This window comes from Macrobrachium nipponense, chromosome 42, assembly GCF_015104395.2.
Source record: "Macrobrachium nipponense isolate FS-2020 chromosome 42, ASM1510439v2, whole genome shotgun sequence".
NCBI classification, from domain to species: domain Eukaryota; kingdom Metazoa; phylum Arthropoda; class Malacostraca; order Decapoda; family Palaemonidae; genus Macrobrachium; species Macrobrachium nipponense.
The window spans coordinates 2,384,066-2,407,745 of NC_061103.1; the positions used below are offsets into that span (position 1 = coordinate 2,384,066).

General features: G+C 36.2%; 2 protein-coding genes across 2 annotated transcripts in view; both read right to left on the reverse strand.

Annotated features, from left to right (window-relative positions):
* Positions 1 to 244: 244 nt before the first annotated feature.
* On the reverse strand, positions 245 to 16,040 carry LOC135213233 (uncharacterized). The gene is made up of 5 exons (XM_064247211.1): positions 15,924 to 16,040; positions 4,950 to 5,079; positions 4,681 to 4,859; positions 3,526 to 3,623; positions 245 to 2,459 (listed from the first exon to the last, which is right to left on the reverse strand). The coding sequence occupies exons 1-5, from the start codon at positions 16,038 to 16,040 to the stop codon at positions 2,255 to 2,257; spliced, it is 729 nt and encodes a 242-aa protein (XP_064103281.1). The 3' UTR covers positions 245 to 2,254.
* A 2,059-nt stretch (positions 16,041 to 18,099) lies between these two features.
* The window catches only part of LOC135213234 (uncharacterized), a 14,402-nt gene continuing 8,821 nt past the window's right edge, over positions 18,100 to 23,680 (reverse strand). Inside the window, exons 4-6 of the mRNA XM_064247213.1 lie at positions 22,487 to 22,594; positions 18,846 to 19,007; positions 18,100 to 18,326 (exon numbers count right to left, since the gene is read on the reverse strand). Coding sequence (XP_064103283.1) covers positions 18,100 to 18,326; positions 18,846 to 19,007; positions 22,487 to 22,594 — 497 coding nt within the window. The remainder of the gene's footprint in view (positions 18,327 to 18,845; positions 19,008 to 22,486; positions 22,595 to 23,680) is intronic.

Genomic DNA, 23,680 nt, shown 5'->3' on the forward strand with positions numbered 1-23,680 from the left:
TTTAGCTTGCTGTATTTTAGCCTTCCTTTTATTGTAAGTATTGAACTGTTCTTTCCATGCCCACCGAGAAGCATTGTCTTAACTTCTGTTAATTCATTGCATCTTTGCAAATCTCTTAGTTTCCATTCTGCAACCTCTCCTACCAGTCTGTTTGTTTACAAATGTTGGAAACATAATATTTCCTGAAGTTCACCTGAGCCAGAACAAATGTTCATGTAGGAGAGCAAATCTTTTAAATAAATAGTGGACTAAATAAAACCTATTTTATTAGATACTGGCCTAATTGGACTTATATTACATAACAGCATAAACAGATTAGACTTAGCTTACATCTACAATATGGAATACACGAGAAAATACACTAATGCCCAGTTTATCACTTAAAAGAATATCCAGCTAAACAGAGAAATACTCCCATCCCTTGTTACTGAAGGGAACATTTTGAATATATGCGATGTATGTTTGTTAAGTTTATTAGGAAATCATTCACTTTTCTTGAGTTTAAAATGACCATCTTATAGTATGTTGTCTGAATATTGGGGTTTTATTATTGTTTCTTCATTTGGTGTGCTTGGCACCAGAATTATTTATAGTATTTGTTCCACACAGAATTCAGGAGTTACTAAAGTTTAATATTACATAAAGTTGAATTTTTGGCAACATACAAAGGATCTATGATCCTGACATTATGGTTTTCTTGGGAGGTTACCAACGACCAAGTCTTTTATATTTGCTGATGTACAAAATGGGAAACCTATTCTATCCAGCCCAGAATATGAGGCAGCTAGCCTGGGAAATCTTAGCTAGTATATCGACAGGACCAGACCAAAGGTTCAAGGTTCACAAAAGAGTTATGTTACTAGTTTATAAACAACTGGAATCACAATTTACACTCCCTCAGTGTTATCCTTGCCTGTCACATGGGACGGCTCTGAAGTGGTAAGCTTGCAGGCTTACATAGGTCTAACCCATATACGACCAGTCCTCCCCTTGAAGCTCTCTAGATATACAATACGGGTCTACAACAAAAATATCTTACTATGTGACAATAATCAAACCTAATGATACCAGAAACCACGACGTGACACTCACTTTCAAAAGCAAAATGTGCATTTGTTTTTCAGATCAAGCAATTTCCTGCTGGCATAGCAGCCTCCAAGAAGAGGGTAAGTAGAATACCTTTGCTCTTGGTCAAGCAGTTACTTGCTGTTGGTATAGCAGCATCCGGGATGAGGGTAACCTTCGTGATATTACTGCTCCAATAGTAAAAGCAGTAGTATTAGTCAGGATTAACCTTTGAAACGGCTCCAGGAGGGCTGTGTCGACAAATGGTTGGAAGTGTCAGTTCTTGGTACGAAAGTTAAGCCCCAATTGTAGGTTGATAAATTACAGGTGTCCACACCAGTCCCCTTAATATAAACCAACTAACCAGCCAACATCAGGCATCCGTTTATTAGCAGGCTATGAATAAGGTATGTCTGATGTTTTTTTTTATATTCGACAGCATGTTAAAAGGTTGTTTTGTCAGGTGTCAAGAAAGAAGACTGGTGCAGCCCTCTTAAATATCATCGTCTAGACTGGAGATCTGTCCGCTATCATTTTTTTATGAATAATATAACAGAAGCACTTTGCTAATAAGCAAGATTACTCGAGGACAACCAGAGGGCAGACGACCTCCAGGAAGACCCCGCATGAGATGGTCTGATAACATAAAAAGGGACATGACAAAGCTTGGAGTGGATGGTCCAGGGGATTGGTGAGATGTTGCACAGGACCGTGGTCGTTGGCAACTTCTTGTAGCGGCGGCAAAGAGCCATGGAGGCCCGCAGCCAGTGGAGTGAGTGAGTGAGTGAGTGAAGCACTTTGCTATATCATGAGACATTGTTGCTGGAATGCAGAACATTTCTCTTGGTTTGTGACGAGACTGTGGCCTTTGGAGGGACCCTTACCTTTTTAGTTACTGTAATAGTGAAAATATAATCTAACTGCTCTTTAAAAGCTTATGGTATGATTACGGTAATGTTCAGTCAATTTAGTTTTTTTGTGTGTGGAAAAAATGGTCATACGACATGACTGTTGAACACGTACAGGAATATGCATGCCAGAATTCAATTTTTTTTTCCTATCTCATTTTTTTTCACCTGCATATATTCCTCCCTAAATGTCATTATCAATCCCAAATAGCTTTATTGTTCCTTAAAATAAGAAAAGGACTTCAGCTCTATATTTTCGATCATTTCAAATGCGTTTCCTTTCACCTCAACCGCATGTTGAACTTCGTAGCCAGGAACTGCCATACTTTAAGCACTGGCATGTTGAGGATCTTCTTCGCTGGCAGTGGGCATTTGGGGTATGACGTCCCACAGGCCTCAATGGGAGCCGTGAAGCCCTCTCTCATCGCCACCATGTAACGCCACATCAGGGAATCCGGGGAACGTTTGACGGGACCGTGCAGTGGTCTGGGGAAAAAAAAGTGGTTTTATTTGGTTTTCCTAGACTAGTACTAGGAAATTGCCTTCGTAGCTTGATGGCTGTGCTGTTAGTCAATTCTCTCTCTCTCTCTCTCTCTCTCTCTCTCTCTCTCTCTCTCTCTCTCTCTCTCTCTCTCTAGACTAGTACTAGGAAATTGCCTTCAGGGCTGTATTGTTAGTCAGCTCTCTCTCTCTCTCTCTCTCTCTCTCTCTCTCTCTCTCTCTCTCTCTCTCTCTCTAGACTAGTACTAGGAAATTGCCTTAGTGGCTTGATGGCTGTATTGTTAGTCATTCTCTCTCTCTCTCTCTCTCTCTCTCTCTCTAGACTAGTATTAGTCAATTTTCTCTCTCTCTCTCTCTCTCTCTCTCTCTCTCTCCTCTCTCTCTCTCTCTCTCTCTCATATCATATCATATCATATTTAAAACGATAAAGGAACAATGTAAGAAACAGACCTAAGATGAAAAACAGGAATGCATGTAGAACGTAATCCTTAATTATTCGTTTCTAAAGAAATAGTTATATTTTTGTATATAAAAGTAGTTAAAAGTGTTCTCGAATGTTGAGGAAATCTTATTTAATAAAAAGGATTAAGGCCTTAGTTTTTAATTTACATCTACCAATCGCGGGTGGGATCTTGACTGAATGAGTTATATAATAACTTTTAAGATATTTTGTGGATAAAATGTGAAGATGAGCTACAACTCAATTCTGATCTACAACTGAAAAATAATCAAACAGTGACAAAATGGTATAATTTATGTATGTAAAATTTTAATATTTAAAAGGGACAAATGTGAAATATCTATCCGCAATCATCACCCAATTACGAATAGTATGTTGTAAATTGAATATAAGAAAGCTATTAATCTCGGACAATATTAATGAGCTCTCCAAGCAGTAAATAACCAATGCACAAACATTTTTCCTATGTGGTTGCCGTAGTCAAAAGAAAACATTTTAAACCAGCATTGGTAATGTTGACTAACTCTTCTTCTACTTTAATGACCAGGTATAATATGAAAGCAGGGAGTGAAAAAAGGTGCAATGTCATACCTGAGTTCCTTCAAGAAAATCTCTGCGATTGGTGAAAAGGTCTCTGGTTCTGCAGCCAATTCACAAATGAGCCTCTCCTGACACCCCATGGTGAAGAGCTGCAAGGCGATGAATGATTGAGTTACGTGGAATTAATCTCCTTTCGGGAAAGGAAATCAGTTTCGACTCCATATAACGTAAAAGGATTATTCTGATGTCATTAAAATGGGCTTCTGATGGTATGGTACAAAGCTGGTGGTCTAAGTTGAGTTGAATATAGTAGAATTTAGGAAAAGAAACTCAGTTTCGATTCCATATAACATAAAAGGATTGTTCTGATGTCATTAAAATGGGCTTCTGATGGTGTTCTAAGCTGAGTTGAACATAGAATTTAGGCCAAAGGCCAAGCACTGGGACCTATGAGGTCATTCACCGCTGAAATGGAAATTGACAATAAAATGTTTGAAAGGTGTAACAGGAGGAAAACCTCAAAGCAGTTGCACTATGAATCAAGTGTTAGGAGAGGGTGGGAAGTAAGATGGAAGAAAGTGAATATGAAAGGAGATACAGTAAAAAGGAACGAAAGTGGTTGCAGCTAGGGGCCTCAGGAAGTCACGCTGCAAAGAACCTTAAGTAATGCCTACGGTGCACCGCACGAGGTCCACTAACGGCAATACCCTCCTAAGGGGAAGCTGGTATTCTGTTTTGTGAAAACAGACAGTTCATTAGCTTGACGTTATTCCTTGAAAAATAGTATGCAATATTAACAAGAAATATGGTAACTAACATACTTGCATTCATAACAGTTTCAGAATAGTTCCGCACGGACTGCAAGGAACGTAACCGCGGATACGACATCCACTAGAGATTCAGGCGTCCAATGTATTTCGCCGTGTTTAGTACTGGCCCCTGGGGGGTTAATTACAGTCGTCCGAATAAATATTACTTAAAATTCTTGTTCAGGAGGTAAAACTGCATAGAAAAACCGCAACTGCCATAGTCTAGGCCGCCGCGGAATAGTACCATAGATCTACCTTGATTTCTCTCATGAGGTTTTTGTCCTGCTTTTATGATTAATGCTATTGCTGTTTTGATTATTTTAAGTGCATTGTCAGAGCTAGATATAACGAATCTGACAGAACTTTACTTTTTTACGTGTGACTAAATAAAACGTACCTCCAAATGCGCAAAATATACCGCGAGTTTCTCCAGCTCCGTTTCGTAGGCAACGTCCCAGTAGAGTGCCTCTGGAATCTCGTCATCTTCGTAGATCACATCCTGGAGGCTGAGGGATCTCCCGAACTTTTGAGCTATGGAGGGAACGGCCAGTGATATGGGGATGGTGAGGATGAAACCTGGCAATGAAAGAGAAATGCTTTCAGTGAGCTGACAATTGCAGGAATTAATGTATACTGGTTTGATTTTGAGAATAACATATTCCTTACCAATTAGAGTAGGCGCGCTTGGATTCACGAATCCGTACCTCCTCTGCCTGGAAGCATCCGAAAACGAACTCCACGAACAAGCAGTTATCAGCATAACCGCTGTTATGAGAAGGACCTTCCTCATGACGACCTGAGGTGATACGAAAATAAAGATTAAAAATTGCCTGGCTCAGACCACATGGTTTTGAAATGTCTATATCACTCTCCTTTCTTAGTCTTCTACTCTTTGTTCTGGGATAGTTAGTTAGTTATTTTATTGGCCAAAAATATACAATTATTAGTACAAATTTGCCCACAAAAAGACATAATAAAAAATAAGCAAATTGGACAGTAATCTCTTCTGTTCTTGTAAGTACATGGCCTACAAAGAAATATACAACATCAAGAAAAAATGGGACTTACTACAGAGATAAACGTAGTCACACTGATGTTCTGATCTGTAGAAGCTAGACAGATTATCTTTATTTTGCTATAAGTAAAGAAGGATTGCCGTTTAGGATAACGATTGCGGGTTAATTATACGGTAAAGGTCATTGTATGTTTATATATGTGCACACGCAGAATCTAATTATTTTTTTATTGATAGACGAGAATGCAAAAACAAACCTAGATTTATTCAGCAGTGTATAAAAATATTTAACAGTAATATAAGGATAATATTTACGATTTTAAGTTGGTCGATCATCCGTATACATACGGGATGCATATTTGCAAATGCACAAAGAGTATGTGTACGTGTATCCATACATAATGGGGTACACACGTGAATATCAATACCTGTGTGGTCGTTGTCTCCCTTTGTCGTCAAAGTCATCGCCTGCTTTGCATTATTCATTATTATTATTACGTGTGGCGACACAGGAATTTCTAGTGCTTTTGCAAATCATGCAATATTGAGATGTTGCGTAGATGACGGAAGGTACTTCCGGTCTCTCTGTCTCTCTCCTCTTCCATCTTTTTCTTTATCTCTATCCTCACGGTTTTTCTTTCTCCCCCCCCCCCTCTCTCTCTCTCTCTCTCTCTCTCTCTCTCTCTCTCTCTCTCTCTCTCTCTCACAGATCTATATTTATAAAGTTAGAAATGCCTCAATATTCACCTCTAGTGAGAGAGAGAGAAAATCAGGAGGAGTCTGGTAAAATCTTCTCTCTCTCTCTCTCTCTCTCTCTCTCTCTCTCTCTCTCTCTCTCATATAGATCTATTCATAAAGTTAGAAATGCCTAAATATTCACCTCTAGAGAGAGAGAGAGAGAGAGAGAGAGAGAGAGAGAGAGAGAGAGAGAGAAAATCAGGAGGAGTCTGGTAAAATCTTCTCTCTCTCTCTCATACAGATCTATTCATAGTTAGAAATGCCTAAATACTCACCTCGAGAGAGAGAGAGAGAGAGAGAGAGAGAGAGGAGAGAGAGAGAGAGAGAGAGAATCAGGAGTCTGGCAGAATCTTCTCTCAATGCCTAAATATTCACCGAGAGAGAGAGAGAGAGAGAAGAGAGAGAGAGAGAGAGAGAGAGAGAGAAAATCAGGAGGAGTCTGGCAGAATCTTCTCTTTCTCTCTCTCTCTCATACAGATCTATTCATAAAGTTAGAAATGGCTAAATATTCACCTGACGACCCAGAGAGAGAGAGAGAGAGAGAGAGAGAGAGAGAGAGAGAAAATCAGGAGGAGTCTGGTAAAATCTCCCTCTCTCTCTCATACAGATCTATTCATAGAGTTAGAAATGCCTAAATACTCGCCTCGAGAGAGAGAGAGAGAGAGAGAGAGAGAGAGAGAGAGAGAGAATCAGGAGGAGTCTGGCAGAATCTTCTCTCAATGCCTAAATATTCACAGAGAGAGAGAGAGAGAGAGAAAATCAGGAGGAGTCTGGTAAAATCTCTCTCTCTCTCTCTCTCTCTCTCTCATACAGATCTGTTCATAAAGTTAGAAATGCCTAAATACTCACCTCGAGAGAGAGAGAGAGAGAGAGAGAGGAGAGAGAGAGAGAGAGAGAGAGAATCAGGAGTCTGGCAGAGTCATGTGAATGTTCTCCATTCAAACCGTGTCCCTACAATCTCCCATTTTTTATAACTCGAGGTCATTCCTATTCATAAGGGCAGGTAGTATATATATAGAGGGTCGCCGCGGTTTAATTGGCATGCCTACCCCTACCCTCCCCTCCCCCCCAAAAACCCCCGGGGCCCAAGGTTGATAACATTCGCCCGCCGTGGGCATAACGGTTCGTCGGCAGAGAGACGACGACATGCGCGGTAGATGAATCTGTAATGCTGCCCCCGGCCCCCATCCACTTGATCCGGGCACTGTGATGGGAGTTTCTGGATCTGGGTGTCTTTCTGTGTCTCAGACAAGGCGTTCGGGGGACACTGACCTCTTCCAGGAATGTGAACAAGGCGTTTTTGTGCATATTGATGTTTCTAGTTTATATATTAGGGAGAATATTGTAATAAGCTTAGGAATTTGCATGGCTATGGAGAAATACGGAGTATGCATATACGTATGTCTGGATGTGTATATGCACAATAATAAATATACATACATTTTATATATATATATATATATATATATATATATATATATATATATATATATATTATATAATGAGAGTGAGAGAATTCATGTATATGTCTGTATGTGTATATGTATAATAATAAATACATATATACATACATAATATGTATGTATATATATGTATATATATCTAGAGAGAGACACACACACACACACATAGAGGGGTTCGTACGCGCTCGTCGTGTGTGTGAGTGTGTGCGTATGTATGTTGTGGGTGTGTATGTGCACTGCATTATGAAGACGATAGCGCAAGTCAGCGACTGATCAATGAACGTATTTCGTATAGACGAACATTAAAACAGAAATATATATTAACGAAAGCTATCTTTTAATATATATAAGGAAAACGGTATCAGTGGATGGGACGAATTATTCGAGTTACCTGGGCAACAAAGTCGGGAAGAAGTATTAACCTCTTTAGCGGGGAGAGAGAGGGGGGGTGAGGTTAAGGGTGGGGCCGCGTCTATGGTTTGCCGAAATATCTCTTGAAACAGGTTCCGAAGAAACTCACTCAATTCTTACTTACGTGATCCCTCCCGAACGATTAACCGTCGGCTGCTGAAGAGGATCTATCTAATATAATTTTGATTATTCTCCCTAAATGCAAATCTTTATTCCAATGCAATTACATATAATTACATGAATTACACATCTTCCAAAAGAATGAACAAATTACAAAAATAAAGTAATGGAAAAGGTCTATATTCATATGCAATTACATACAATTACATGAATTACACATATTTAAAAAGAATTAACAAATTACAAAAATAAAGTAATGGAAAAAGGAGATTTATAAATGTGTATCCCTGTTTAATGAAAATATCTACCTATATATTTATGCTTATTTTCCCTAAATTCAAATCTACTATATTCACATGCAATTACATAATTTATATTTAAAAAGCATTAACAAAATAAGAAAAATTAAGTATTAGAAAAAGGAGATTTAGTATCCCTGTTTAATGAAAATATCTATCTATATATTTATGCTTATTTTGCCCTAAAGTATTGGAAAAAGGAGATTCAGTTTCCACATCTAATGAAAAGATCTGTTTGCAGTCATGCTTATCCATATTTACCTCGACCTGCAAAAGAAAGACAGAGGCTATGGCAATATTTCCGACGGTTTCTGATTTATCAAGATGGTTTTCACTGAGAATATATAATCTTCACAGCTGATAAAAGGGAAACAGCAGAGGTTTTAGATGACAATATGCTCATGAAACAGTTGGGGCGTTAAAAAGTATACAGAAAATTCTAATTAGATTATACAGATATCTTTAAAAAAACAATGAAAACTTAGGGCAAATCTGACTTAAAACGTAAAGGGCGCATGCCTTATATTCTGGTTTCAGCGGTTAGGAATATTTTGATACCGATTTGTTTGTATCAAATGTCTTATGAATGCTCTGTATTTTAACCCTTATCTCAGCAATAACTGCTCTTTGTATACAAGTGTGTGGGGGAAATTCTGCATGACGTAAGAATGTCCAATTAGAATGTAGAGATATGTATACATACATTCATACGCGAACGTATAGTCATCACACTATTATGAGATCACTTTAGTCCCTTTGGCTGGATTACTGACCGGTTATATAAAGGATCATTAGGGCTGGTATAACCTCTCTCTCTCTCTCTCTCTCTGAGCCAGTACCTAGCAGAGCCATTCATCTCCGGTCTAACTGATGACTACATTAGGCGACAGATTATGTTCATGATTCCATTGAATACAAGAACATTCATTATTCTGCATTGATCAAAACAGACCCCTTTGGTTGGCAGATGCCCGGAGGAGGTCGTGGGACAGTGGGGGTTGGGGGAAGGGTGAGGGGCGGGGCGGGGGGGAGATGAAGGATACGGGGCGCTAGGATGCTCCCTTGGAGGATGCCATACAGTCCCTACAGTAACCTTTTCTGTGACATGGAAAGTTCGCCGACCCTATGGGTAGCGGATGGGGGGAGTTGCCTAGTAGTCATTTTTATCTTTGCAAGATCCTGCGGAATCTCTCATGGTCACACAGGTATGCACGTATGTACGTATGTATGTATGTATATGTATATATATATATGTGTGTGTGTGTGTGTGTGTATGAATATAAATTATATAGTATTTGTATAATGTGTGTGTACGTGTGTAGTATGCATAAATGTATGATTATATATCATATATCAGCTATATATATATATATATATATATATATATATATATATATATATATATATATATATTATATATACTATACATATATACATATTACATTTATATATATAAACATTTATATATAAAATATATATAGAAATATATATATAATAATATATATATATATATATTGTATATATATATATATATATATATATATATATATATATATATATATATATTTAAAACATTAACTGGCTAATACGTTCAACTAAAATTGGCCCCTGCTTTTCTAGTATATCATAGACTATGTAATACTTTAATAGAGCGATCTGATCATACCGCATTTCGCGGGAGAACGTAATGCACGCGCAGTAATTTATGGCACAATCGGTATTTATCTTATCAAGTAGGGAGTTTTCTAAAATTATTAGTGATGATGAAAGAGAGAAAATAAAACGATGCAGTAATTTAACCCTTAAACGCCGAAGCGGTAAAAAAAAATATGTCTCCCGTGTGCCGGAGGTGTTTCAGAGTGAGCGCCGAAGCGGAAAAAATATTTTTTTCAAAAATTCACAGCGCGCTTAGTTTTCAAGATTAAGAGTTCATTTTTGGCTCCTTTTTTGTCATTGGCTGAAGTTTAGTATGCAACCATCGAAGAAATGAAAATAATTATCATTATCATATATAAATAATGCGATATATGATAGCGCAAAAACGCAAATTTCATATATAATTGTATTCAAATTGCGCTGTGCGCAAAACGGTTAAAGGTAACGAGTTACTTCTTTTTTCGTTGTAATGTACACTAAATTGCGATCATTTTGGTATATAACACATCGTAAAACGATAAAAGCAACACAGAGAAAATATTATCACAAAATAATGCATGAATTCGTAACGCACGGACGTAAACAGATATTTTTTTCAAAAATTCACCATAAATCTAAATATTGTCCTAGAGAGTTCCAATTTCTTTCAAAATGAAGACAAATGATTGAATATTACTATACTGTAAGAATATTAGCTTACAAATGCAGTTTTCGACCATATCTGACTAGGTAAAGTTGACCGAATGTCGAATTTTTATATATATATTTTTTTATATGCAATTATTTCGGAAATAAGAAAAGCTACAACCTTAAAATATTTTTCGTTTTATTCTACATGAAATTGCGCACATTTTCATATATAAAACTCTATGAAATGCCTAATATGAAACGGAGCAAATATTCCGAGAATGGAACGTACGCATTTCGGAGATTTGTGGCTGAGAATCCGCGTGCTGAGAGAAGGAAAGATTTTTTTTAAATTCACCATAAATCTAAATATTGTGCTAGAGACTTCGAATTTGTTTCAAGATGAAGATAAATGACTGAATATTATTAGACTGTAAGAGTTTTAGCTTACATTGCGTTTTTTTCGACCATTTTCGGTAGAGTCAAAGTTTGACTGAACGTGGTTTTTTTTTCTATTTATCGTGATTTATATGCAAATATTTCAAAATGAGAGAAGCTACAACCTTCAATTATTTTTTATTGAATTCTACATTAAATTGCGCACATTTTCATATATAAAACTTTATGTAACGGCTAATTTAAAATGGTGCAAACATTACCACAATCACGCACGTATGATTTTTTCGGAAGAGTTACCGCGCGGACGTAAAGAAAATGTTATTTTTTTCATAAATTCACCATAAATCGAAATAGTGTGCTAGAGACTTCCAATTTGTTGCAAACTGAAGGTAAATGCTTGAATATTACTAGAATATAAGCGGTTTAGCTTACAATTGCGTTTTTCGACCATTTCGGTAGAGTCAAAGTTGACCGAAGGTTGAAAATTTGTCACTTATCATTTTTAATATGAAAATATTTCAAAATTCATAAAAGCTACAACCATGGGTTGTTTTTAGTTGTATTGTGCATGAAATTGCGCACATTTTCATATATAAAACTTTATGTAACGGCTAATTTAAAATGGTGCAAACATTACCACAATCGCATGTATGATTTTTTCGGAAGAGTTACCGCGCGGACGTAAGGAAAAAGTTTTTTCATAAATTCACCATAAATCGAAATATTGTGCTAGAGACTTCCAATTAGTTGAAAAATTAAGTTAAATGATTGAATATTACTAAAATATTAGAGTTTTAGCTTACAATTGCGTTTTTCGACCATTTCGATAGAGTCAAAGTTGACCGAAGGTTGAAATTTTGGCACTTATCGTTATTTATATGAAAATATCTCAAAACTGATAAAAGCTACAATCATGAGTATTTTTTTGTTGTATTTTTCATAAAAATGCGCACATTTTCATATATAATACTTCATGTAACGGCTAATTTAAAATGGTACAAAAATTATGTCAAAGTGACGAAATAATTTCCGAGATGTGTCACAGATACTTTTTTAGTGCGGCCAGAAAGAAATTCGCGCTTGCGCGCCTGCGTAAACGATTGTAAACAAAACAACACCTTGATCCGTGAACTCCCAGCATCCCCCAAGGCGCGTGATTCAAGAGTTTTCGGCTGGTAGGCCTAAAAGTATTTTTCCGCGAATTTTTAAAACTTTTGTATGTCGACGTAAAATACGTCCAGTCGGCACCCGAGAGACAAAAAATAAAAAAAAGTCGACGTAAAATACGTCCAGTCGGCGTTTAAGGGTTAAATTTGTTAATTTTCTCATTTTACTGAGTAGTTTAGGATTACGTTACCTCTCTCTCTCTCTCTCTCCTCTCTCTCTCTCTCTCTCTCTCTCTCTCTCTCTCTCTATCGTGTGTGTGTGTATATATATATATATATATATATATATATATATATATATATATTATATATAATATATATATATATATATATATATATATATATATATATATATATATATATATATATATATATATATATATATATATATATATATACATGTATATGTATATACGTATACATATTACATTACTTCTCTCTCTCTCTCGTGTATATATATATATATATATATATATATATATATATATATATATATATATATATAATATATATATATATATATATATATATATATATATATGTATGTATATATACATATGCATATACGTAATAGACATATTCTAATATACGCAAGCCACAACCGGGCCGTGGTTAAGATTTTGTATGGGCCGCGGCCCATACAACAATACTATGCCCAGACCACCGAAAGACATCTATTTTCGGTGGCTTTGATTGTCGGCTGCAGTACAGAAAACTCAATTGCGGGTGGAGGGACTTGCTTGGTATGCATGGCAATGACTTTCTGTGGATGCTTGGTCTAGAAATCAATGACCTTAGGATGTAGTAGTTCCGTTATGCACTTTTTATTATTCATTCCGAATCACTAATGCTGCCTTCCGTTCGTTTTCTCAGTTCTTCCACCCAGAAATACAGGGTGTCCATAAAGTCCCAGTACCTTCACTATTAATAAATACTTGTAATGGTACTGGGACTTTATGGACATCCTGCCTGTACTGGTGAGAGCAAAATCAATAACAATAATTACAGCAACACTTCTCTGAAGTGCACTGCATATTTTCCTGAGGCTGGACCAGATATAATGGAATGGAATATACAAAATTTTAGCCCAAAGGCCAACAGCTGGGACCTATGATGTCATTCAGCGGTGAAAGGGATATTGAGAGTAAAAATGTTTTAAGTGTAACAGGAGGAAAGTAAGATGAAAGAAAGAGAATATGAAAGGAAGGACTGTAAAAGGAATGAAATGGGTTGCAGCTACTGAGACGACATTGACCCCTACGGAGAGGCTAGACCAGATGCTACTGGTCTTTCATAGTCAATTTCTGTTAGTATCAGAGACTATTGGTTTTTCAGCGCAAATTCCTGTTAGCATCAGAGGCTACTGATCTTTCAACACCAATTCCTGTTAGCATCAGAGGCTACTGATCTTTCAACACCAATTCCTGTTAGCATCAGAGACTACTGATCTTTCAACACCAATTCCTGTTAGCATCAGAGACTAATGATCTTTCAACACCAACTCCTGTTAGCATCAGAGACTACTAATCTTTCAGTGCCAATTCCTGTTAGCATCAGAGACTACTAATCTTTCAGTGCCAATTCCTGTTAGCATCAGAGACTACTGATCTTTCAACACCAATTCCTATTAGCATCAAAGACTAATGATCTTTCAACATCAATTCCTGTTAGCATCAGAGACTACTGATCTTTCAACACCAATTCCTGTTAGCATCAGAGACTACAGATCTTTCAACACCAATTCCTATTAGCATCAAAGACTAATGATCTTTCAACATCAATTCCTGTTAGCATCAGAGACTACTGATCTTTCAACACCAATTCCTGTTAGCATCAGAGACTAATGATCTTTCAACACCAATTGCTGTTAGCATCAGAGACTACTGATCTTTCAACACCAATTCCTATTAGCATCAAAGACTAATGATCTTTCAACATCAATTCCTGTTAGCATCAGAGACTACTGATCTTTCAACACCAATTCCTGTTAGCATCAGAGACTAATGATCTTTCAACACCAATTCCTGTTAGCATCAGAGACTAATGGTCTTTCAACACCAATTCCTGTTAGCATCAGAGACTACTAATCTTTCAACACCAATTCCTGTTAACATCAGAGACTACTAATCTTTCAACACCAATTCCTGTTAGCATCAGAGACTACTGGTTTTTCAGTGCCAATTCCTGTTAGCATCAGAGAATACTGATCTTTCAACACCAATTCCTGTTAACATCAGAGACTACTAATCTTTCAACAACAATTCCTGTTAGCATCAGAGAACACTGATCTTTCAACACCAATTCCTGTTAGTATCAGAGACTACTGATCTTTCAACACCAATTCCTGTTAGCATCAGAGACTACTAATCTTTCAGTGCCAATTCCTGTTAGCATCTGAGACTACTGATCTTTCAACACCAATTCCTATTAGCATCAAAGACTAATGATCTTTCAACATCAATTCCTGTTAGCATCAGAGACTACTGATCTTTCAACACCAATTCCTGTTAGCATCAGAGACTAATGATCTTTCAACATCAATTCCTGTTAGCATCAGAGACTACTGATCTTTCAACACCAATTCCTGTTAGCCTCAGAGACTACTGATCTTTCAACTCCAACTCCTGTTAGCATCAGAGACTAATGATCTTTCAACACCAATTCCTGTTAGCATTAGAGACTAATGATCTTTCAACATCATTTCCTGTTAGCATCAGAGACTAATGATCTTTCAACACCAATTCCTATTAGCCTCAGAGACTACTGATCTTTCAACTCCAACTCCTGTTAGCATCAGAGACTAATGATCTTTCAACGCCAATTCCTGTTAGCATCAGAGACTAATGATCTTTCAACACCAATTCCTGTTAGCATTAAAGGCTACTGGTCATTCAGTGCCAATTCCTGCCAGCATCTCTGCCTCACAGAGGTAGTAACTGAAATGCCATCATCTCTGAACATATCAACTGTGCTGAAGGTCTTCCGTTTTGAAAAGAACATCATCAAAAACCCACCATGAGTTTTGATATAAGACCTAAGTAACTCTGACTATTTGAAACACAAGTCTTTTGGTTCTCCATCTTAGCTAAACAGAGATCTAAATAGGAGGAAATCAATTACTGATAACATCTACAATCAATATTATACTACACGACCCAGTGATACACAACTCAAAACATCTGTGAAAACTAATCATGAAACGAGCCATTCGAGATGCGAACAGGTGGGGAAGGCTCATTACAAACAGACCCCAATTAGGGAATATGCTAAAATGATGACAATATCATATATTATTATATAATGTCATTTATAGCCACCAGTCACCACAACATTCATTCGGTACAAGAGTAATTTACGAGTAAAGAAAAAGTCATGGGCTAAGAACTATATCGTCAAAGAATTACCACCACCCATATCTATATAAATATATATATATATATATATATACACATATATATGATTAGTGAAGCCATAGGAAATGCAATGTATATGTATATAGTATATATATATATATAATATATATATATATATATATATATATATATATATATACACGTTACGAAGTGTCCGCTTGCATTTTTTTGTAACTCGTCGAAAGCACTTGATATCCTGCTGTTTTCCTCTCTACGATTTAGTTTTTCCAAGCTACAATTAACGAAGCGTATATCCTTATATCTCCACAAATATATTGAATTTATATATTTGCAATTAGTTTATGTAATTAGCTACGCTGCGAAACGACTCACCGTACTCCGTAGAAGAGGAGGGACAATTTCAAGTATGTGGTGACCCGTCGTCTTGTCCCTTTCACAGCGGGCGCCGGCAGTACACTGCTGGTCGGTTATGCTGCTGTCCTTCGTCATAGGAACATGTGATCAGATCAGTTGGTGTGACTTTATTTGGCTCACATCCTAGGGCCATCAGTTCAGTGAGGGGCTAAGGGGGAGGGGAGGGGTGGGGGGGTTAGCATTACGTTATTCGACTCTGCTGTCTTGGATATTCACTAAGTCTGTGTTTACCACAAGTTCGGTAAGACCGTTTTCGTCGTTTAGAGCCGAACCGGAAGTTACAGATAGATGCGTTCTTTTAGACTCATTTGCTTTTTAATTCGTCTGTTGAGTGTCATGGCTGCATCACTCATCGTTTCCAGTGTCTTTGGGTGTTAATTTAAGTACATGCTTAATATCTTTAGATGTTACTGCAAGTACATGCTAAACAAATTCGTTAAAGTACGGAAACTGTTATGTGGTCAGCCAGTCACCCGATATAGTTTCATGGGATACCACTATTACTTTTTTTATATCGGTCTAAAGTCTCTCTCTCTCTCTCTCTCTCTCTCTCTCTCTCTCTCTCTCTCTGACGAGCACAAGCACGTGATATTCTCAACGCCGACAGGTAAGGTGTAAGCAACATGGCCTAAAAAAATGATTAACAAAAAGATTAAAACTGACAGCAGTGGTCGTGGTTATCAATTCCTGCCTTACTGACAGGTGGATTTGGCCTTATTATTATGCAAGTTAGACAGAGATATATATATACTCTAGGTTACACAGGCATCGTGAGGGAATTTACAAGTCGATGATCAGATATGGGAAGTTGCATAACGTAACTCGACGATACTGGAGTTGGCGGTAACTTTTGTGTGTAAGTGTGTGTGTGTTATTTGGAAAGGGGAAAGGTTGCGGTTATGCCATGAGGAGTAGGTGCATTGCATACATTACCAATAAATATATGAATACGTAGTTATATAATGCTCTTTGTAGATGATAATGCCACTACGTTCTGTCTCTATAACGGTATCTTTTTCGTTCGTCTTACTACCTGCGGTTGTAGGTGATGCATGACGCAGGTTGTACTAAATCAAATGTCCACTGATTAATCATTATTACGTGTATCAGAAGGATCACGGATTATCTCTTACTACTACTTTTTGACAACTTTGAGTCTTGGGAAAGCACAGAATCAACAATTACACACGTCTTTCGAAAGCAAAGTTACTTGAGACTATTTACTTCTAAATTTGGTAGCAGTGCATTTGTTTGTAAGTTTCTTGCATTTTTAAAAATGCTTAAAAAGAACGAGGTATGCAATTTTCGAGCAGATAGTTCTATTATTACAGTTATTACAGTCAGTGTGTGTGTGCGTTGTGTATCAGAAATGTTATTATACTATATGATGAATGTAAACTGCGAGGGAATCCAAACACCTTTAGGCCTGGAATACTAGGCCTATATACACTGGTTCACCCAGTTGGTATGGTCTACGCCTACTCTAGATCAGCTCCCACGTTTAACAATCGGTCCCTGTACGTTTAATTAATTTAGCCGGTTGGTAATGACTTAGGTCTGCTTACCGGCGGGTTACTTGATATTCATGTCCCCAACCCAAAGAGACTTATAGACAGTTGCGTATGGAGAATTCGGGTAACCTCTTTCTATTAGTTTTGTTGGAAACGGGGGTTGATTCAGTTATCTTGAACTTAATAGTATTGTAGTGCTATATTTATTAATAATTATCTTGTGGTATATGCTTTAGAATTGAGATTTTTTATTCTTCAAGTCTGCTTGTGAACAAAGGAACTAAGACAGGTTGTTAACTTCAAGAGTAGATTAGGTTACCTTGAACTTAATAGTATTATAGTGCTATGTATATTAATAATTATCTTGTGGTATATGCTGTAGAATTCAGATTTTTTATTTTTAAAGTCTCCTTGTGAACAAAGGATTGTAGTAACTTCAAGAGCATACAAATAATTATAATCTTTTTTTTTAAATAAACAAGATGTAGCCATGTTGTTCTGCTGGCTACGCACCCAGTCAACAATTGATGCCATTCTTCCTCTCTTGGCTCATCGCTAGTCGTCCTGTCTCAGTAAAACAGCTGTTTATTTGCGTTATTAGCGAAGCCAAAGTGTCAGCCATTTCAGCGAAACTGACAGACAGAGTAATGATTGATCTGAGCGCACTGTCCATCGTAGAGAAGACCAGCACCTGTGACCCTGCTGACCACTCCACACTGGTCGGTGAAGTCGGGCTCATTGGTGTCCCAGTAGTTTTGGGGGATTTGGGTCCCGTCCAGCCATACGTTGTTTCGAATTCCAACCCAGTACCAGTTGTCCGTACCTTCAATGACGGTGGCATTAATGATTACTACATGAGATAAATTCAGAGTTCATGTCCATGGAAATTGCTGCTTGCAATTCCAGGGATATTGTATCTTGTCAGAAAGTAGGCCTATTGAAAATCAAAATAGTTATTAGATTTGGTCGTATACAGTTGTATCTCAAGAGACTGGACATAAATGTAATAGATATCACGCACAGACACGTAAAATACATTTGAATGGAAGTGCATGTGCATGCACGCACACACAAAATCAGCCATGTCTGATGGCTGAGCAATACAGTGCTAAGGTTGGCTCACATGTGCTAAGCCAATGGAGTGCTCATGGCCTACCGCCCACCAGTCCACCCGGTGAAAATGGAAACATTAATATATATATATATATATATATATATATATATATATATATATATATATATATATGTATATATATATATACAGTTATGTATAAATTTCAGTTTCTACACACTACGCCACACAACCTCGACAACACACTCGACACCCTATCCATGCATAGGCCTATACACAGAGAGATAGAATACCCACGTGCATTGTGCACGATGTAATCCCTGAAGGCCTGAAAGTCCTTCGCAACGAAGAGGTCTCCTCCGTGGGACTCGCAAGACGTCCTTGCGACGTCCCAAGTCTTGGCCGTCTCGTGCAAGAACAGGCATCCTACCAGCGGACCGGCATCGCGGAAGGACGCATCTGGGGAGAGAGAGAGAGCGGGAGGGTGGGGCGGAGGGTTGAAAGGGACAATATTCTGTAGAAACTGAAATATAAGTCTCTCTCTCTCTGACAATCGTTTGTATTCAAGGTGCATATTAACATAAGATGATGGCAGATGAATCTGGGGATGTGTTAGATGTTAATTAAAAGTTATATAAATCAGCGATGAGAAGCAATCAGAAGAAAAAGACGAGGACAATAACAACACGCCATTTGTGGTGCTGGGTCGTATAATTAATTACCTAACTGCCATTGTTCTCAGACCTCGGATTGTACCCTAGTCCTTACTTAAGTCTAGTTAAAAGAGTAAGCTCAGGCACATTTTCCTAATTGTTTATATATATATATATATATATATATATAATATATTATATATATATATATATATATATATATCGTTATATATTTCCTTATCACTTTTAGAGATTGTTTATTTTCATAGGTGTAAGTTTATTAATTACGTTTCCTTTAACATTTTGAATAATTGATGAGTTTATATATATATATATATATATATATATATATATATATATATATATATATATATATATAAACTCATCAATTATTCAAATGTTAAAGGAAACGTAATTAATAAACTTACACCTATGAAATAAACAATCTCTAAAAAAAGTGATAAGGAAATATATATACGATATATATATACTATATATATTATATATATATATATATATATATAAACAATTAGGAAAATGTGCCTGAGCTTACCCTTTTAACTAGACTTAAGTAAGGACTAGGGTACAATCCGAGGTTTGAGAACAATGGCAGTAAGGTAATTAATAATATGACCCAGCACCACAAATGGCGGGTTGTTATTGTCCTCGTCTTTTTCTTCTTCTTATTCTACTTTTCATCGCTGATATATATATATATATATATATATATATATATATATATATATATATATATATATAGATAGATAAAATAAATATTCAATAAATTCACTATCATATACTCAAATATATATATATATATATATATATATATATATATATATATATATATATATATATATATAATATATATATATAATAGATATATGATGTATATAGATATTTTTTGAGTATTGTTTATTTTTACCCTTGAAATATATTTTATAATATATATATAATATATATATATAGAATATATATATATATATATATATATATATATATATATATATACGGATTCCATGTGAAGATATATAAAGGCATACAGCAGGGTCCATACACACATCAACAAGGCCACAGTTTATTCAAACGAAACGTTTCGCACATGTTCTATGTGCATTTTCAATCTGTAAATATAACATAAAAATCAGTAAAATTTACAAAATACATTAAATATTAAGAGAAAAAAAAGGTTATTATTTAAAACTTTTAAAATTAACATTATTTAAAAAGGTTACAGTAAAAAGACCCAGTGCTCACCAAACTATTCAGAGGAGAAGGAGAAGAACGAATGACCAAGATTTGACACCAACCTACGACTTCAGTTATGCGAGATAAAGAGCAGAGGCGGAAACGTTAGAGTTTAAAGAAGGAACAAGCCGTTTGATATATAATGACTCAAGGGTAGTTAAGTGATCACTATGGCTCGTACCATCCCATATGGCTACAATATCTCAACTGCAGTAACCTGCGCCAAGATCCTACATAAATACCGGGGCATCCCGGGCACTTGAATTTATAAATAATGTTGGACCTCATGAAGGTCTGCAGCTTGTCCTTGTAGTTAAAGAATACGCCAATCTTGAGTGGATTGATTGGAATTAATTGAATATTAAGGCATCCAAACTCATGTTCAATTATTTGTTTAATTTTTGTTGCAAAGTTGTTGTCCGAAATGAACGGGATTGTGGCAAATATATTTTTCTTTGGGACATTATAAGAGGGTGTCGGATTAGAGAAGAGTTGTGACAACAGCCTGTTAATTACTTTAAAAACCAAGTTTTTTGGATAAGAATTCTGTGATAAAAAACATTATTATAAACAAAATCTCGCCAATATTTTTATATGTCTTTTTTAGAAGAAAACTTTTTAACTAATTGTCCACATATATGTAAACCTATCTATTATAGACGATATGTTGATGACACTTTTATATTATTCAAGGAGCCTTGGCAAAGTGAGATATTTTTGGAACATATCGACAATCAACATCGAAATATAAAGTTTACCATGGAAGAAGAAAACGACAATTGTCTACCCTTTCTGGATATTAATGTAAGCAGAGATAATGGTGATTTTACAACATCTGTGTATCGGAAAAAGACATACATTGGACTTGCTAATAACTTCTATAGCTCATGCTTTAAGAATTTTAAACTAAACTCCATATATACTCTAGTTTATAGGGCTCTTCGATATTCTTCGAGTTGGTCTCTTTTCCATAATGAGACTTTGTTTTTAATAAATTTTTTTTCACAGAATTCTTATCCAAAAAACTTGGTTTTTAAAGTAATTAACAGGCTGTTGTCACAACTCTTCTCTAATCCGACACCCTCTTATAATGTCCCAAAGAAAAATATATTTGCCACAATCCCGTTCATTTCGGACAACAACTTTGCAACCAAAATTAAACAAATAATTGAACATGAATTTGGATGCCTTAATATTCAATTAATTCCAATCAATCCACTCAAGATTGGCGTATTCTTTAACTACAAGGACAAGCTGCAGACCTTCATGAGGTCCAACATTATTTAAAAATTCAAGTACCCGGGATGCCCCGGTATTTATGTTGGATCTTGTCGCAGGTTACTGCAGTTGAGATATTGTAGCCATATGGGATACAGTTATAGAACGGGCCAGAAACTGAGTAAACCCGAATTTTCTTATATAAAGAACCATGCCTCTATATGTAAAATTGAAGTCAACAAAAAGCATTTCTCCATTATTGGTGGTACGAGCCATAGTAATTACTTAACTGCCCATGAGTCATTATACATCAAACGGCTTGTTCCTTCTTTAAACTCTAACGTTTCCGCCTCTGCTCTTTATCTCGCATAACTGAAGTCGTAGGTTGGTGTCAATCTTGGTCATTCGTTTTTCTCCTTCTCCTCTGAATGGTTTGGTGAGCACTGGGTCTTTTTTTACTGTAACCTTTTTAAATAATGTTAATTTTAAAAGTTTTAAATAATAACTTTTTTTTCTCTTAATATTTTTTTTATGTTTTTTGTAAATTTTAATGATTTTATGTTATATTTACAGATTGAAAATGCACATAGAACATGTGCGAAACGTTTCGTTTGAATAAACTGTGGCCTTGTTAATGTGTTTTATGGACTTGGACCCTGCTGTATGCCTATTACCTATATATATATATATATATATATATATATATGTATGTATATGTATATATAAAGTAAAAGATTATTAATTCCGTAAATAAAGAATTTATTATCTACTGAGTAAATAAATGAATAAATAAATAAAATAAACCTTAAAATAGCCTACCAGGAGCAGTGGAGATAGTGACGAGATTTCCATCAACGCATTTCATCTTGGTGCAATTGCTGACAACTGTAGCGCCGTTCTCTACGACCAGGTTAGCCAATGTACACTCTGCGAAGTGGCGGGAAAATATGAAATATGTAGTTTATAAGCCTAGGGTAGGATATATTTTCTCAGTTAACGTTGAAGGGGAACTTATGGTTAATAGCCATTAAATTTCGACAAACAGAACTTTTAATAAGCTAGAAAATGAGCCATTGCTCAAATCTGTACGTAATCCCGTTATTTTACAATTTAATTTCAAAAGTAGCACCGAGGTACTTCAATGGGGAGTGCCATTTCTCCTAGATTCGACCATGTTGCCATCTGGCGGATTAGTACCGATGACTTCAAAGTCAATTGTCATTCAAACAGCGTCAATTATACCAACTTGAATTACGTTTGGTTGTGCCAGTACTTCTGGCAAGTGTCCAAAGGCATATCATTCCACAGGATTCCGTCAAATAGAGAGAAATCTAGCCGCTGGCTGCATGGCTCTTCGAAGGGAGGATATCAACATAAAATCTTTCAACCTATGGCGCAAACCATTGTCTATTCGGACCATTTCTTGCCAACAGATTTAAAATATGACATTAGGAGCAGGGTATTAGGTATGGCTATGGAATCTATTTATATAATATGTTTTGGGAAATTAATTTCCCTCTTAACAGACCACGGTACCGACGAAGATAGGGCGGCTATCTACCGCTATCTATACTATGGTGTCTCCACTTGTATGCATTTGAATTGAAATTGATGTATGCATTTGAATTGAAATTTCAATTGATGGGGTGAACGGCAGTTTTCTAAACGTTTGTGTGTGTGTGTATGTCCATGAATTGATGAGGGCCTTCACTTAGTTCTTTTTAACTAGTTTAATTAATGGGGTTTTAGAATTTAGGGCTGTATATGCCTAACTATACTCTGTTTTTTTTCATCTGTCCATCCGCCTGTGGTGTTTGCACATGGTAACACTGCATCCCGGGCTTTAAATAATATCCTATTTCGAATATTAAGGTGTAATTCGCATACAGTAAATTATTAAAACACTTTTCAGTTGCAAATGTACACCAAGATATCCTTTTATTTACCTAAAACTTATACATAGCGTAACTATTTAAAGCCTGGGACGCAGTGTTACCATGCGTGACCACCACA